Source organism: Diadema antillarum, unplaced genomic scaffold (assembly GCF_040938485.1).
Source record: "Diadema antillarum isolate AM-2024a unplaced genomic scaffold, OU_Dant_1.0 scf00000072, whole genome shotgun sequence".
In the NCBI taxonomy this organism is placed as follows: domain Eukaryota; kingdom Metazoa; phylum Echinodermata; class Echinoidea; order Diadematoida; family Diadematidae; genus Diadema; species Diadema antillarum.
In genome coordinates this window covers 55478-71432 of record NW_027270961.1, presented here as the reverse complement: position 1 = coordinate 71432, position 15955 = coordinate 55478, and the positions used below count along the sequence as shown (strand labels likewise).

At 39.3% G+C, this 15955-nt stretch overlaps 1 protein-coding gene across 1 annotated transcript; it reads left to right on the top strand.

The window, feature by feature from the left end:
• Window positions 1-896: 896 nt before the first annotated feature.
• LOC139717123 (centromere protein N-like) lies at window positions 897-15676 on the top strand. The gene is made up of 8 exons (XM_071628622.1): window positions 897-1091; window positions 4960-5005; window positions 6457-6519; window positions 7604-7680; window positions 7867-8043; window positions 11247-11424; window positions 14358-14488; window positions 15428-15676. Exons 1-8 carry the CDS (start codon window positions 897-899, stop codon window positions 15674-15676), a joined length of 1116 nt encoding a protein of 371 aa, XP_071484723.1.
• Window positions 15677-15955: the final 279 nt, after the last annotated feature.

Genomic DNA, 15955 nt, shown 5'->3' with positions numbered 1-15955 from the left:
CATTACTTGACCGAAAGATCGGTCTGTATCTGTCCGTCGGGGAATGTTCCGCGGAGCGGAGACTACGTCTGGCTTCACGGATCACTGTCTACGGAGGACAGCGTCAATGGCAAAATATAAAGAGTCCTCCGGACAGACGGATCTTTCTGTCTAAGGCATTACATGCCCCCGGCCCGGGCTCGGGGTGACGTGCAGCTAACATTCATAATACATCTTGTACATGTACTTCAAAGGTTTCACATAGCCTATGCCAATACATCGCAAATAAATTCGTACTAGTGTCCTAGTACAGTGATTTGGTGATTTCGTACGGCTGTGTACCCGGTGGTATCACCATCAGTAGGCATACGCGATGGGTTGCTGCACGATCGGTGTACAATCACAACCCACCAGAGTACAGTTACTTAGTACAAAGTCACGGGCGCGGCGTCCTCCAATATCGGGGCGGGCATACGGCTAGTTCCGGCGGTGGCGTCTCCGGCGTGCGACCGCCGTGCACCAAGCGAGCACCAGCTGTTGTGTGTGGGACATTAGGATTTTGATCATTTTCCGAACAGGTTATACCATATTGAGGTGGACAGTATTCATAGTAATCTATGTATTTCTATCACATCAAAGAAATCATACAATTACAGGCACAAAAAAATATATATTATTCGAAGTTGATGAGTTGGAATTTTACACAAAAATGAATATACGCACCGTAAAATCTTGTAAAAATGAAGCTTTCCTCCCTGGCAAGTAATTTGGAACAATCCATTTCAGCGGCCGATACAAATTCCGGTCAACATTTCGGAGGCGTTAAACCGGACGGACACCACCAACACTTCACTTTCAAAAGTTTTTGACGATCCTGGTCATCTAGCCAGAGTAATGCGACAAGCAAAACTGTCATTATGGTTTCCTCAGATCTCAAAGGTGTTCTTAGTAGAGTTTTGGGATGTATAAAACGGGAGGAACTTGGTAGCATTCTGCAAGAATGGGCAGTGCTAGATGAAGACCGAACACGAGCGATCATCGGTCTCCTGGATAGAGGAAACCGGGCCGTGCCCCGTCGAACGATTGTACAGAAGGTCGTAGAAGAGTGCTTGGTAAGATGTGTTTCAGTATGAAACACTGTTCGTGTTATGTTTACGACTCGACAACAACGGAGGTGACGCTGGAGCGCATCTTTTAATGTATCAAAATGATTGATAAATCTGTGTGATATCGTTCGTAATTCGTAATTCTTCACTGTTCTGTGAAAAAAAGGAGTTGGCAAGTGCTTTTGAAGAGCCATGTAAAATAGAGTAAATACTATCTACAGAACAATGATAGTACAGTATACTACTGTACGTTACTTCAGTCCCGGAAACCCGCTCGCTTACGAGGCCTGCTCTCCCGTACGAGCACTGCCTCGCCTCACGAGGTCTGCCGAGAGCCTCATGAGGCCTCCCGGGGGAGAGCCTCAAGAAGCTCCCTATTCACTTTTTATTCATCTCGCATCTGACATACAAATTGTCGCAACTTTTGCACAGTGATTTTTTGTTACACACACATGTCCACTATCCATGATGAAAAGAAGAAAAAATTCTGTATTTTTTTTTTTCTTCAAAAATCGAGTTTTAATCAACTGATGCAGAGCGACCCATCAAAACATGGCCGCCAGCGTGTTCGAACAATGCAAGACTGCCGCACCTAGTGGCTTGATCCGACTTAATATTTACATCACATCATGCATCCAGCACATACAGACAGCACGCAAGCTCGCTCTCAAAATCTCACAGCTTAGTTTGCGCGCTGTCTGTATGTGCTGGATGCGTGATAATGATGTGATGTGACGTCGCATTGCGGGATGATTCCAGAAAAAGTGCCCAAAGGTTAGCAAGCGGTAGAATTGATGAAGAAAGTGAACTCGTCATGCCTACAAAGTGATTAGTTTTCTAACAAACTGGAGAACCCACCTACTCTATCAGTGTGGAATAGTAATTTGGAATAGGGGGGCCTATATGCACAAGATCAGGCTAGTACTGATTTTATTTTTCCCGTTACGAATTTTTGTAAAAAGATGTCAGACTTCAGCTTCACGAGGCTGATTCGTGCGCGGAGAGGTGAGAGCCGCAGAAAAAAGCACCGAAAATATTTAGTCGGATCGTGGATCAGGCCGCTACGTGCGGCAGTCTTGCATTGTGCGAACATGCTGGCGCCCATGTTTTGATGGGTTGCTCTGCATCGGTTGATTAAAACTCGATTTTTGAAAACAAAAACAGACAGAATTTTTTCTTCTTTTCATCATGGATAGTGGACATGTGTGTGTAACAAAAAATCACTGTGCAAAGTTGCGACAATTTATATGTCAGATGTGAGATGAATAAAAAGTGAATAGGGAGCTTCTTGAGGCTCTCCCCTGGGAGGCCTCATGAGGCTCTCGGCAGGCCTCGTGAGGCGAGGCAGTGCTCGTTTGGGGGAGCAGGCCTCATGAGCGGGTTTCCCGGACTGACTTTACTACTTACTAAGCTAGTTATCAGGTTGGTTCTATATGGCATGTATCCGTCTGTCCGGAGGATTTATTTTATTTTTATCGACGTTATCACTCTCCGAGGGGATCCCCGAAGCCAGACGCAGTCTCCGTGGAACATACAATGTATCCCCGACGACCAGATACAGACCGATCTTTCGGTCAAGTATAGAAGCTTTGCTTCGGGTTGCCGAACCCCGGGGCGCTCTTTGTACACAGTATTTAAAATGCCGAACGTTGGTCGCAGTTATAAGTTGGTTGCCTCGTTTAGCCCGACCAGCTTCCAGACGCCTGTCACGACTGTTGTCACTAACGTTATGGCGACACAGGGGGTGTTTCACAAAGAATTTAAGTCGAACTTAAAAGTTAAGATCGACTTTAAATCATGGTATTTTGCTGGTTTCTCTTTTCAGATTTATCTAGTATTTTCAAAATCCTCTTCAAATTGTTAAAAGTTACCAAAATTGACAGAAAAAAAAACCCTTTGAAGTTTGACGTTTTTGTCATTGCTGTCCCTGTTAGGCTTAACATTAGGCCGTACTTTGTTTTGTTAGTTAATTAATAGGAGAGTGGATTGTATCAGCGGACTTTTTTTTTTTTTTTTTTTCCATTGCTCAGAATTCCGTACACAGAGAATGAAATTTTACACAAAACAGGCATTCACAAAGTCCTGAAAATTACAAATTTTGCAAAATTATGAAAATTGTTCACTCCGATTTTTGGAATATGGAATTCGAGTGTACCCCTCTACAAAAAGTTATTTTGTAGCACGGTGTAAATCGCATTATAATTCCGGTCACGATTTTTGTAACAGAATAATCGCCGCTTTCACATCTTGTAGTTATCCTTGCACCAAAATCACAATTCATACCCACGATTCACCATATGTCTTTAGACACATTCGTACTGAGCGGATGGCAAAGAGGAAATCGACAAATGAGGCTCAATTTTCGTATTTTGCGTTGAAAGGTCTAACCTGAACATTTCGAACAATTCACGTGATAAAACCTTGTAATAAATTGACATCTTCTAAATCTGAGGTACAATGTGAATTTCTTAGCGTTTTTAAATTTTTATGTTTTGGGCTGAACGGAGCTCCCTGGGGTTAGATTATGTCTAGAGATAGTATCTAGTTTATGTTTTATTAGGTGATACGCTAACGGCTTAGAATTTTGAACAAACACAATAGGTGATACGCTAACAAACACAATAAGTGATACGCTAACAAACACAATAGGTGATACGCTAACAGCCTATCTCCTATTGTGTTTGTTCAAAATTCCCATTCTTTCTGATGAATTTTGCGAACAAAATATCTCAATAACGACTTGACCAATTCACATGAAATTTTCAGTCATCATATCTCATGACAATATGTCAGTGCAGTAACATTTTCATGACGATAATTTATCTGTGACGTCATCTAGGCGCGATTTTGTGATTTTAAATGATCGATCATAACTTCATATTAAACTAAATGCCATTTTTGTACCGTTTTCGGTAGAAATAAAGTTCAAGTTACGTCTGATTGTCCTGTACTATGCTAATTACCCAGGTCACCATGACGTGGGCGTACGCGCGCGTCAAAATTTTGAAATGCTCAAATCGACATCCCAATGGGTTTTCTCAAAGTTTCAGACAATTCTAAGCATTTCAAAAAATTCCGCGAGTGTGCGTCCGTCTGCACGTTTTCGCGTGCACTGCGCGTAAGCAACATGAAAATACACTTTTTTTCGACTGATTTGGATTCCTGATACATCCAGTGACAATATCCATTGATTTCAGATCGATTTTGACCAATAACAAAGCAATGCACTTGGGTCTAAGTTAAAATTCTGCAAATATTGTAAATTGTGCAAATATAGTGAAAAAACATGTCTTTGTTTATTTTGCCACTAGCTCTTGAAAATGTCCAGCAACCCTATGTTTTTATTGCATATTACAAAAGCATATGAATTGTAAATAACATATTTCAAGTATCAATATTTCCAGGAAAACTTGATGACATCATTACATCGTCATCTGAAATAAAAAAAGTGGAATTGAATTTTTTGAGGTACTGTTTTTGACATTTATTTGCTGGAATCTTGGTAGATTTAGCTCAATATTATCCCAAATTCGGAATGTGTTTCATCAACGTTTGTCAGCGCTGACAACTTGAATCACCACATATAGTAACAGTCAGTGACCAGAGCATCTCAGCCAATCAAAACCAAGGATTTTACTGAAATTGTCAGCACTGACAGTTGTCAGCGCTGACAAACGTTGATGAAACACCCCCCCCCCCCCCAGATTGCACAATTTACCGATTGAAAATGTCCTTATTGTGGGTGGAGGTTAAAAAAGGGGGTCATTGAGTTATCAGTTTTGTGACTTTTATTTGGTGTATTCAAATTTTTTTGAATGTTTTTAAAATGAATATTGTATTTTGCCTTCCTTACATTTATTTCCACTAATTCCAGCGACAGCAGATCAGCAAGAAGCAAATATCACAGTTGGATCTGCTATGTGAGTATAATTTGCAGAGCATCATGTCAAAGATGACTGCATTTATACCACATTCTGTCATATTTCTGTCTGCCAGTTTATAACCCTCTTTGCCTGTACATGTATACTGCTTGCTTTGGTCCCAGTGCTTAGCATATCCTGAATTTATGTCAGTATAAATAGAAATCATTTAGTTCACCTTCTCACCACTGAATTTCTCAATGGCCTTAAGATACATTTCTATACCTGACATGGTTTGTCTGATCCATTTTGCTATATTTGTCTGTTTTGTTTTTGTTTTGCATTGTTCTTCTGTGGTGTTTTGCTTTTCAAACCCAGAGGATTACATTAATATACTTTATGTGTTTACCAATGCATCATTGGCAAAGAAAGTATAAAGTTTGAAGTCCTTACACCCATGAAACTATGTATCACCCTGTGTTACTTCTTTAAGTGTTTTTCCTTAACCGGTAATTAGGATGCAATTCTTATGAATCCTGCATGTAGATGTTAAGGCTTCAAATTCCACTGGAAATCATTGATAACATTCATCTGTATGGATACTTTGTTCAGTATCAATCAGGAGATCAGGAGATCAAGAGAAGAATTTTGAGCTCGATTGGAGCATGTTAAAATTTCAACACACGTGTTGTATACAATGTACGTGTGCAATCACCATGTCATGATCAAATTTTGACATGAATGGATCTACGTCTAGAGCTTGACATGACCTATCATGTATGTCATTTAAATTTCATTGAAAATTTCCATTCCATTATTGAGATATGATTACGTATGTGATTTGAGATAATGACATACATGTTACGGTTGACTGATCACAATGATACATTAGATTTGTCATCCTTAGGACATGATACATGTACGTAGAAGTTTGAGATTGATAGTTGAAACACTTTTTGAGTTAACTTGTACACAAGATTTGGACGAGTCCAGAGTATACAGGTGTCTATTGGAAATGTGTGTTGTAGCAAAATCAGACTGTCCTCAATAGGTTAAGGCATCATGATAATCATAATGAGCCTGGATACACCTGCCTGTCTCTAAAAGCCTCTTTCTTTTCTCCTTTTGCTCTTTGTTACATTCTCTATCTGTGAGCTAGTAAAGTTGATGTTTCTATTAACCATACAATGCCATTGATGATATTGCTGTGGTACATCCTGATGCTACTGCTGTTCAATATTAAAGTGGACTTTGGTGCAGTGTTTAATAATGAATACTGGTTAATAGATGAACTTTTCCATATCCCAGCCAGCACTTCAGTAATCAATGTTCCATTAGCTGTGCTGAACATTCCCTCTGATGTATTGTTTCCTTGTTGAATTTGATGGAGATGATAACACTATCATCATTGGTAATTGCAGTTAGATTGAAGAGAGACAGGGAGAGGTAATGATATTGCTGCAATGATTTCAAGATTCTCTTCAATGCTATGACTTTTCCCCGAAATACAGGTAACATTACTCACCCAGAGAGAAAGAAATGGTCAGTTTACAAGCTCATGATGTCTGACTCAGGTAAGGGCTTCATTGTATTGCTGTATACGCATACTACACTGATCTTGGAGGTAGTTAAAAGATGTAGGGTCCTATAACTTACTAGGGTACTTTCTATTGGGAAAATGATTGTGATTGCTGTGAAACCAACATGACTATCTTGACATGCTCAAAGACTACCATATTACAATGTATGTACAATGTAATCATTTGAAATTGTTGGTAAGGTTTAAAGCTACTGGAAAAGAACCTGTAATGATTTTAGCACCCACAGCATTATGGTTGTCTGTTTGTAGATCGAAATACAATGAGCGAGTGCAATGACCCATGGATAATAAATCATAGTACACTGTATTCAATTTCATGTGCTCATTATTCATGGGATACAGTAAAACTCTTGAGTTTTGCCATCTTTCAGTGTTCATGAAGTGTGTGCTTACTGCTGGGTCATTTAAGTTTAAAGTGAGGCAGTCCTCACAAATTTAAAAAAAAACCATGTTGTTGTTGGTGCCTCCAATGAACTACTTTCGCCAAAAACAAGCTTTCAAATCATCAAATACGTCTGGTAAATTTTGATTAAAAAGTGTGAATCTGCATGGTGAATATGCTAATGAGCAAGTCTTGGCGGGGAGTCAGACGTCACCGAGGCACAACTCTTCCCTAGTTATTCATAAATTCATGTTTACTATTCATTTTTATATCAATTATAGATATAAATAAGCTTGAGATATTTTTTTTTTAAATAATAAAACCACATATTGTCACATTTTATGACAAAATCAGATATGATCAGTTTGAACACTTAAATTGGTTTTCTGAGGCACGGCTGTCAACTTAGTGAGTTGGGCATCAATGACGTTGCACCTTTTTGCAGGCTCTTCCACGATTGCTTGCAGGAATTATTTTTTATAAATCGCGTACATAGACAGTGTTTGCTTTCCACGTGTGTACATTGGTGAAAGGTTATGTCTTTTATTCTTCTTAATTATCATACAGTGAAAATTCTCAGGACTGCCTCCCTTTAAATATGACTTCCATGTCCTATTTTATTGTCTCATGCACTTAATTTGATGTGTGATGTTTGACATTTGCTTCTCTTGTTTAGAGACACAACAAAAAGCATTTGACACAAAAGTCTACTTCAGCAAGGTAACAACGTGTATGTCGGCCTACTTCAAGCACGTAAGTACCATCAATCCTGTGAAAAGTTGATTAAAAACTGCATACAGACTGATACTTTCTCTGCTGTCATGACTATCACATATTTTGCTATGCTCTGTGAAGTTCAAAGTATCATACAAAAATAAATTGCCAGTGCTTGTATAGATCTCACAGTCACTGTTTGTTTGCACTGTTTGTTTGTCACAGGATCTGTGCATGGATCAAAGAGATGATGCCATCTGGCTTCGCATTGGAGTCTGTGAGGGCATGAGAGATACACCTTCTTCTTTCTTTAGCAACAGTGTCTTTGTTGTCTACCACCCAGGCTCAGACTACATCATCATGTCACGAGCCAGGAAAGGACTGCTTGATTTCATCATGCAGGTGTGACTTATTTTGATATTAAATGATTCTTTGCCTCTAAAATTATTGACAGTCAAAACTGTAGAATTACCTAGTGGTAGCTTGTTTAATAGTGAATTTCATTCTTTTAGTTCCTATTAAAGCTAAGAGTTCAATTACGTGTATTAAAGCTGTTGTGATTGCTTTTTGTCCATTTCTTGTCATCCATCACCTGCAAACTCTTTTAAAGGCAGCCGATCGCCATCCCTTATGGTACATAAACTCCGAACGACCGAAGTTTGTGCATGCAATTGCGCAATGCCAGACTCAGTGCTTTGTATATCCATAAACGTGTGGGACAATGCTGCCACTGAGACACGTGTGTGTGTGTGTGCGTGTGTGTATACGCATCATACACAAACATTGTCACCGCGAGCTGCGGTGATTGGAGGAGAGAGGCGAGAAGACGCGTGGCTCTTTTGGCCTCTCTTCATGCGCATGCGCGCTGAGAGTGTGCGTCCATTCGGAAGCTCTCGTGGCTCGCTCGGACAGCCATTTTGGGTTAGGAGATTTGTAGCATAGAGCTCTTGTAGGTTAGCGTGTTGTTCGCTGACCCATTGAGCCAGCACTATTCTCATTCGGGGTCACTACATTTGATACAGAATGGGGAAGGCAGCGTGTTGCATTCGTCTCCGTGCCGCACAAACCACTCGCCACGATTGAGTGCCTTTAACTTGTATCTTTTTTTAAACTTATGATCTGATTCAACCAAACTTGTCAGAAATTGTTCCAAGTAGAATCAGATGCAAAGTTGGTCAGATGGTTCAAGTGTCCTCATGGGAGCCCCATGGGCATAGCCAAAAGGGCCATAGAAGTTAGTAAATATCAAACATCTTCTTCTCCAGATCCAGAAGAAGTATAACCTTGTATTAAGGTTAGATACTCTTAGAAGTGAAGAACATAAGATGTTTATGACAGTGGATAACAGATAACAAGTTGGGGTGACAAATTACAGTGTGGCTCAAGGAATAGAATGAACATGCTCATCTTCAACTGTAAAATTATATGGTCAGATTTTCAAAAAAGTTTGCACTTATAATTCTTGTGGGTAGAAGATACAAAGTTGTTCAACAAGTGAGAGTTTGGGGTGGGGGGGGGGGGATCAGCTTAGCTGAAAAAGGCTACCAATTTTCATATACACAGCGAGTTAGTATTTGGCTGGTTAGTGATGTGGGTGTGGCCAGAAGGGTCATGAAAAGGAGCCCCCAAAGTTTGGCTAACTTTGCTGAAAAAGTAAACTTGTTATACCCCCACCACACATAGTGTGAAGGGGGTATATTGACCGATTCTGTGACGCGCTATGTGTATTTTTGGCATGGGCAGCGCCATTACTAGGTGTCTCAGCTGACCCCCCCACATTAGCACGCGCGCAGAATGAAAAACTGATGCATGGTTGCTTAAGCCAATGGGCGTCTCGTACTGAGTGCGCGAGTGCTTGCTTAGTGCGCGAACCTTTGTTACAAGTGTGCGATAAACATGTTGCCCGGGGGGTGGGGGAGAGCAGGGGGGGTCGGCTGAGACACCTCATGGCTGCACCCAGTGCCATAAAATGTCTGCTGCCCCCAACAAACCCGAATCGGTTAATAGGAATCACTGTGATGTTGGTCGGGCGATCGGGCGGGCGGTCGGGCGGTCGGTCGGTCGGTCTGTTGCAAAATCTTGCGTCGCAAACTCCTCCTACAGTTTTGAAGCAATGTAAATGAAACTTGGGGTAAATGATGATATTGAGGTATAGATGTGCAAGACTTTTTTTTTTTTTTTGTCGGACAATGCGTTGCCATGGTAACCATAATTTTACCAAAACCTTGTGGATTGAATAACTTCCATAGTATTTAAGCAATCAATTTCAAAATTGGTATCTATGATGATCTATAGGTGAAGTTATGCAAGACACTCTTTGTGTTTGTACTTGACAAAGCGTTGCCATGCTAACCGCATGTTTTCTTCGAAATCTTGTGGGTGTGAACAACTTCCACAGTTTTGAAGCAATTGAAATCAAATTTGGTAGGCATTATGGCCTTGAGGCTTAGATGTGGAACACATAATTTTTGTGTTTGTCGGACAGAGCATTGCCATGGTAACTATAATTTTACCCAAACTTTGTGGATTGAATAACTTCCACATCATTCAAGCAATTAAGGTCAAATTTAGTATGTATTATGATGATCGGGAGGTGTAGTTACTTTTGTTGTATGCAAGACACCAATGTGTTAATATAAGAAAAATGTGTTGCCATGGTAACCACTCATTTTTTGTATCAAATTGAACCATTTAATCTATGAAGGTGAAATTTGGTGTGTATGATGCTCTTTAAGTGTAGTTTTGCAAAATGTCCTTTGTATTTGTATCGGACAATGCGTTGCCATGGTAACCGCATTTTTTTTTTAATCCTGTGGAGTGAACTTCTTCCACAGTTTTCAAGCAATTAAAACCAGATTTGGTAGGCATTTTGGCCCTGAAGTATAGATGTGGAACACATAATTTTTGTGTTTGTCACACAAACCGTTGCCATGGTAACCACAATTTTACCAAAACCTTGCAGATCGAATAACTTTTCCATCATTCAAGCAATTAAAGTCAAATTTAGTATGTATCATGATCTAGAAGTGTAGTTTTGCAAGACACCAATGTGTTAGTTTAAGGAAAATGTGTTGCCATGGTAACCACTTATTTTTGTATCAAAATAAACCATTCAAGCTATGAAGGTCATATTTGGTGTGTATGATGGTCTTTAAGTGTAGTGATGCTGGGGGAAAGCATGTTTCCATTTGCTGTAAGTTTTATACTCAGTGTCAACTCTGTAATTGTACAGTAAACTAAAATTATTCTGTTTCCAATGCGACAAATGCACAAACTTGGTATTAACGTCATTGCCCTCATGACATCACATACTAAAAAGCAACACTAGGGGCGGGGGTATTAATCACCCCCAGTGATAATTCTAGTTAAATTTGTGGGATATTATCAGGCATTATTAGCCAAGATTAAAAGGCAAAGTGTTATCATACAAAGCAACGTACATGTACATTGCTTTATGGGTTGACATACTGTGTAAAGATATGGGACTTTTTTTGACATTTGTCTGTCTCAATGTTTATTTCTGCTGCTGTGAAGTGAGAGTAACCATGTTGTATTGCAATGTTTGGTCACAAAGATTTTTTTGGTACCGGTAATGACCCTGATAGGCTCTGATCCAGGCCCTGGGCTGTACTGGTACCAAGGAAAGCAAGCTGTCTGGATACCACCTGGACTCTTTGTCTGATCTTAGTCTACACCAAGCATCTCAAGGATGGTTCTCCAAATTCAGTCTCAACCAGGTTGACCCTAACCCTCTTGTCAAGACTCAGTCCAGGAAACGAAGAGGTACGTGTATGGTGGACACCTTTAGTATAAAGTGTAGAAAACTGCAAATGAATAATGAAAAGCATGTTCTATTTCTATTGAGATACTTTTATTTGTCATTCTCTCTTCCAACCACTTTTTCAACTTGATATAAACATTAATAGTTACAGATACTGTGAAGTGTCACCACCATCGTTCTTTCCATGAAATAACTGTACAGTCATTTCAAGATTTGCATTTGGACATACCAGTTTATATTAAAAAACAAAACAAAAAAAACTGTCAGCATGCTCATTTTGCTTTATATGGAAAGATTGCTGTCTCGTATGACTAGTTTAATCATAAGACAGGACTTGTGATTGTCAAGAGATAGCAGCTCTGACAAGTCAAAAGAAGTTTACAGGTTCTGGAAAAATGGGGGAAGAGAATCGTTGCTAGAGATATTTCCTATTCCTATTTTACGCCTTTAATTGTAGGTGGCAATGAAAGTATTTCAAAATAGTAATTATTCTATCATTTCTTGAAAGGAGTTACCTCAGTGTCATGATATGAATCTATACAGATGCCTCACCAGAGTTGGACAAGAGTGAACTGATCAACATGTTCCTCCTTTGTGACATTTATATAGCACTACTTTCAGGAATTCTCTCAAGAGTTGGGGGGGGGGGGGGGGGGGACTCGGAGACCCCCCCTCAACATTCTGCGCAGTGTGTTGCCATCATAAAAAGCCATCAGTGCGATGTTTCATGACTTTTTTCTTTCAGGTCTCAACCATCTTTTGACACCAAATTTGCGACCCCCAGGCACACGGTTCCGATGTTACGCATATGTACATGCATGTCAGACCAAAAAATAATCAAAAATGTGAATTCCTGTACAATTTTAATGCAAATTGTGCTTACAATCAAACTTCAAAAAAGCATTATTATTTTTTTGGTTGTATCGATTAAAATCAATAACACATTTTCATGCTTGCAACAATGTCATGGACAAATTTCATCGAAAAAATAATGAAAACCAAAAAGTCGAAAAACAGAAATACATAAAATATTCTGAAAAATAAAGATATCTGAATCAAATCTGAATAAAATACTTTAGAAATTTTTGATGGCACAATTTTTCATACCTACATTTGCTAAGGACACTAGAAAGAATATATACAAAAAAAAATGTGCCTGTTTGGAGCTTTAGTGATTTATAGGAAATAGTCTGATTTTGTGCATAAATTAGCATGATTTTGTGCATAAATTAGCATAATTTAGCATAAATGATAATTTTTGAAAAATCAACATCACATTTTTATGCCTCCGCCACGAAGTGGTGCCGGAGGCATTATGTTTTCGGGTTGTCCGTCCGTCCGTCCGTCCGTCCGTCTGTCCGTCCGTCCGTCCGTCCGTCCGTCCGTCCGTAATAAATGTTGTGGACAGGATAACTATCAAAACCTTTTAAGGTATCCTAATGAAACTTGGCATGTATGTGTATTAGGGGGTGAAGTTGTGCCTATCAACTTTTGGGTGCACATGGTCAAGGTCAAAGGTCAAAAGGTCAAGGTCAAATACATAAAATTTCACTATTTCCTCCATATCTATGCAATGCCTGAAGATATTTTCTTGAAACTTAGTTTATACATGTATTACCCAATTAAGATTCTCTGGTGAAAGTTTTGGGTCATGAGGTCAAAGGTCAAAGGTCAAAAGGTCAAGTTAAAATATTAAAACTTCGCTTTTTTCTCTGTACCTTGGAAATTGTTCAAGGTATCTTCTTGGAACATAGTATATATACATGTACTGACTGGCAGTTATTATCTAGAGAATCTAGGGTTCATAGGGTCAAAGGTCAGGGGTCAAAGGTCAAGTGCAACACTTCAAATTTTTACTATTTCCCTCATACATGTATTTATGTAATGCCAGCAATTTTTTTTTTCTTTGCACTTGGTGTATGCATGTATAACCTAGATTATGTGGAAATTTTCTTTTTCTCTTTTTTTTTTTTTTTTTTTTTGGGGGGGGGATTTGCCTCAAAGGTCAAAAGGTCAAAGATCAATGGAAAGTGCTGAACTAACTTTTTCCTCCATATCTCAGAAGTTGCTCAAGTTATCTTGAAACTTACTACATATTTATGCATGTTCTGCTTGACAGTGATTATCCTATGAATTTTAGGGTCAAAGGCCAAAAGAAAATGGTAACAGTGTATTTTTCAATACAGAAATTACACTTTTTCTCCATACCTTGAAAATTGCAGTATGCATACACTTATGGATGGGTCAAAGTAAAGTTAAAGTCCTTGAATCCCCAAATACATGCTCTCCTATTCATCTAATTAAACCTAGGTAAAGGAAGGTGAACATTCAACACATTTGTGACAAACATGTAATTTCAATATTTTGCCAATATTGTGAAAATGTAATTATACATTGTCCACATGTACTATAGACCTATTAGGAGAATCATGCATTATGGCGGAGGCATAGCAGTCGCCTTAGCGACATTTCTAGTTTAGATTACGTCACAGGCAATGTGTATGTGTCAATTTTCATCGTGCTTGTGCAGTTGACAGCCAAGATCTGAGGGGGGGGGGGGGTGGGGGTGGGGCTGGGAGGCCCCCCTCCGGCTTTATCGTCTACTTGAATAGACCACCTAGTTGTTACAAACTTTGCTCAGTTTTCAAACATTATTATAGGTTTTTTTTTTAAAAGTCAAACACAGTAATGTTAAATGTGCTAGAGAAGGAAAAACCAGGAATGGAAAGGAAAAATACATGTACATGTATTCTCCTTCGCTGTAACCTCAAAGAAACTTATCTGGTACATGTGACTGCCTCTCCCTCACACTCTCTGTGCGAATGTGCAAAACCTCTATGTGTTTTATCACAATAGGTACCTCATGAACACCATAAAGTGGGAGATTACTGGTGTAGAGGATTTATCATACACTTCTTGTTTTCACTTCTTTAAGGTGACTCTTTGGATCTGGAAGAGAAGTCGCTGATTGCTGAAAATGATGCAGAGTTGAGGAAATATGAGATGGAGCTTGAAGAATCCTTTGGACCAAATAAACTTCCAAAGCTGGAAAAAATATGTTATGAGGTATGAAACTTTCCTTCTCCTGGCTTGTGCTAAACATGCCAATTGTAGAGGCAGTAGAGCTATTGCTTGTCTCAAGTATTATTTCCTCTGTGGCAAGGTTAAGATTAGAGCAGTCCATTTGAACAAAATACTGTATACGCCATATATTTAGCGAGCTTCGGGATTTTCTGACGATTTCGCGAGTGGTTAAATTCACGATGGTAAGGTACTGAACTGAATGGAGAAATGTGTACGTGTACGTCGCATTCATATCGGGATCAGAGTCAATGTTTTCGCGTGTCTTTAATTCTGCGAATAGCACCTGACTCACAAAATTCGAGAAAATAAAAACCTCGCAAGATATTTGGCGTATACATTACAGTGAACTCCCCTCATAATGAAGTCCTCGGGACCGGCAGTTTTCTTTCGTGATATCAAAATTTTGTTATAACCGAACAAATAAACAATAAAAATACATAGAGTCAGTGGATAATGTGGCCTGAATTTTTAATACCGGAATTTTGTTATAACGGGAGTGCGCTGAAGATGTTCCCAGTTGCATATTTCCAAAGCAGCTTTTGGTATTTCATGTGTGTTTGTAGATGTTGGAGTGTACCAGTATTGCTGTGTTTGATACATTATTGCCCATCAATTTTTTTGTTTTTGTTTTTGTTTTTGTTTTGCCATGCTGGGCTAGGTTTTAGCATGCCAAGCCTAGCAGTGGCGCATTGAGAAATTGGGGTTTGACCAAGGAGGTACTAGGTATACTTGCCTAGTACCTCCTTGGTTTGACATCCTGTGGAATAAAGTGTACATTGACCAATGTACCTTACTATTTACATTGCATGATTCTGGAATATGGTGTATGCTGTATATACAGTAACCATGTATGGAATGAGCAGGTTGTTGCTTTGAGGGGCTACTCTGGGATGTCTTCCTTTCTCATTTATTTATTCCCAGATGGAAACCAAGTTTCGTGGCACCCATGCTGCTCCTGACATGATGTTGCGTGAGGAGCCCTTTCACTGCACTGTTAAATTTGAAGGACCCAATGTGTTGGATGGCCTTAAGCAGCTACGCCCCCTGGGAGCTGCCTCAGCTACATTTCCACACCTCTTTGAGCAGGTCCTCAAGATGGGCAAAAACCATTTCAAGATTTATGACAAATCTCATCAAGCAGGCAAAAGCTCTCAAAAGGAAATGGTTTAACCTTACTTGTTGGACTAAATATCATTTCTACAGTGTCAAATATTTTCTGATATGCTTGTTTGTGTTAAGAACAGGAATTGCAGTGTGCAGTGCCTTGCAATATGACTGTACAATATTCTATCACTTTCATCAGCGACTTCAACCTTTAGGATGATACATTTCAATATTCGCCCACAAAGACTGTGAAATTGTCAGCACAAATAACACACATCTCTTTGCTGCAACAGGAATACAACAATTTGTTACTTCTGGTATTAAATTTATGTTAGCCTGCAGAAG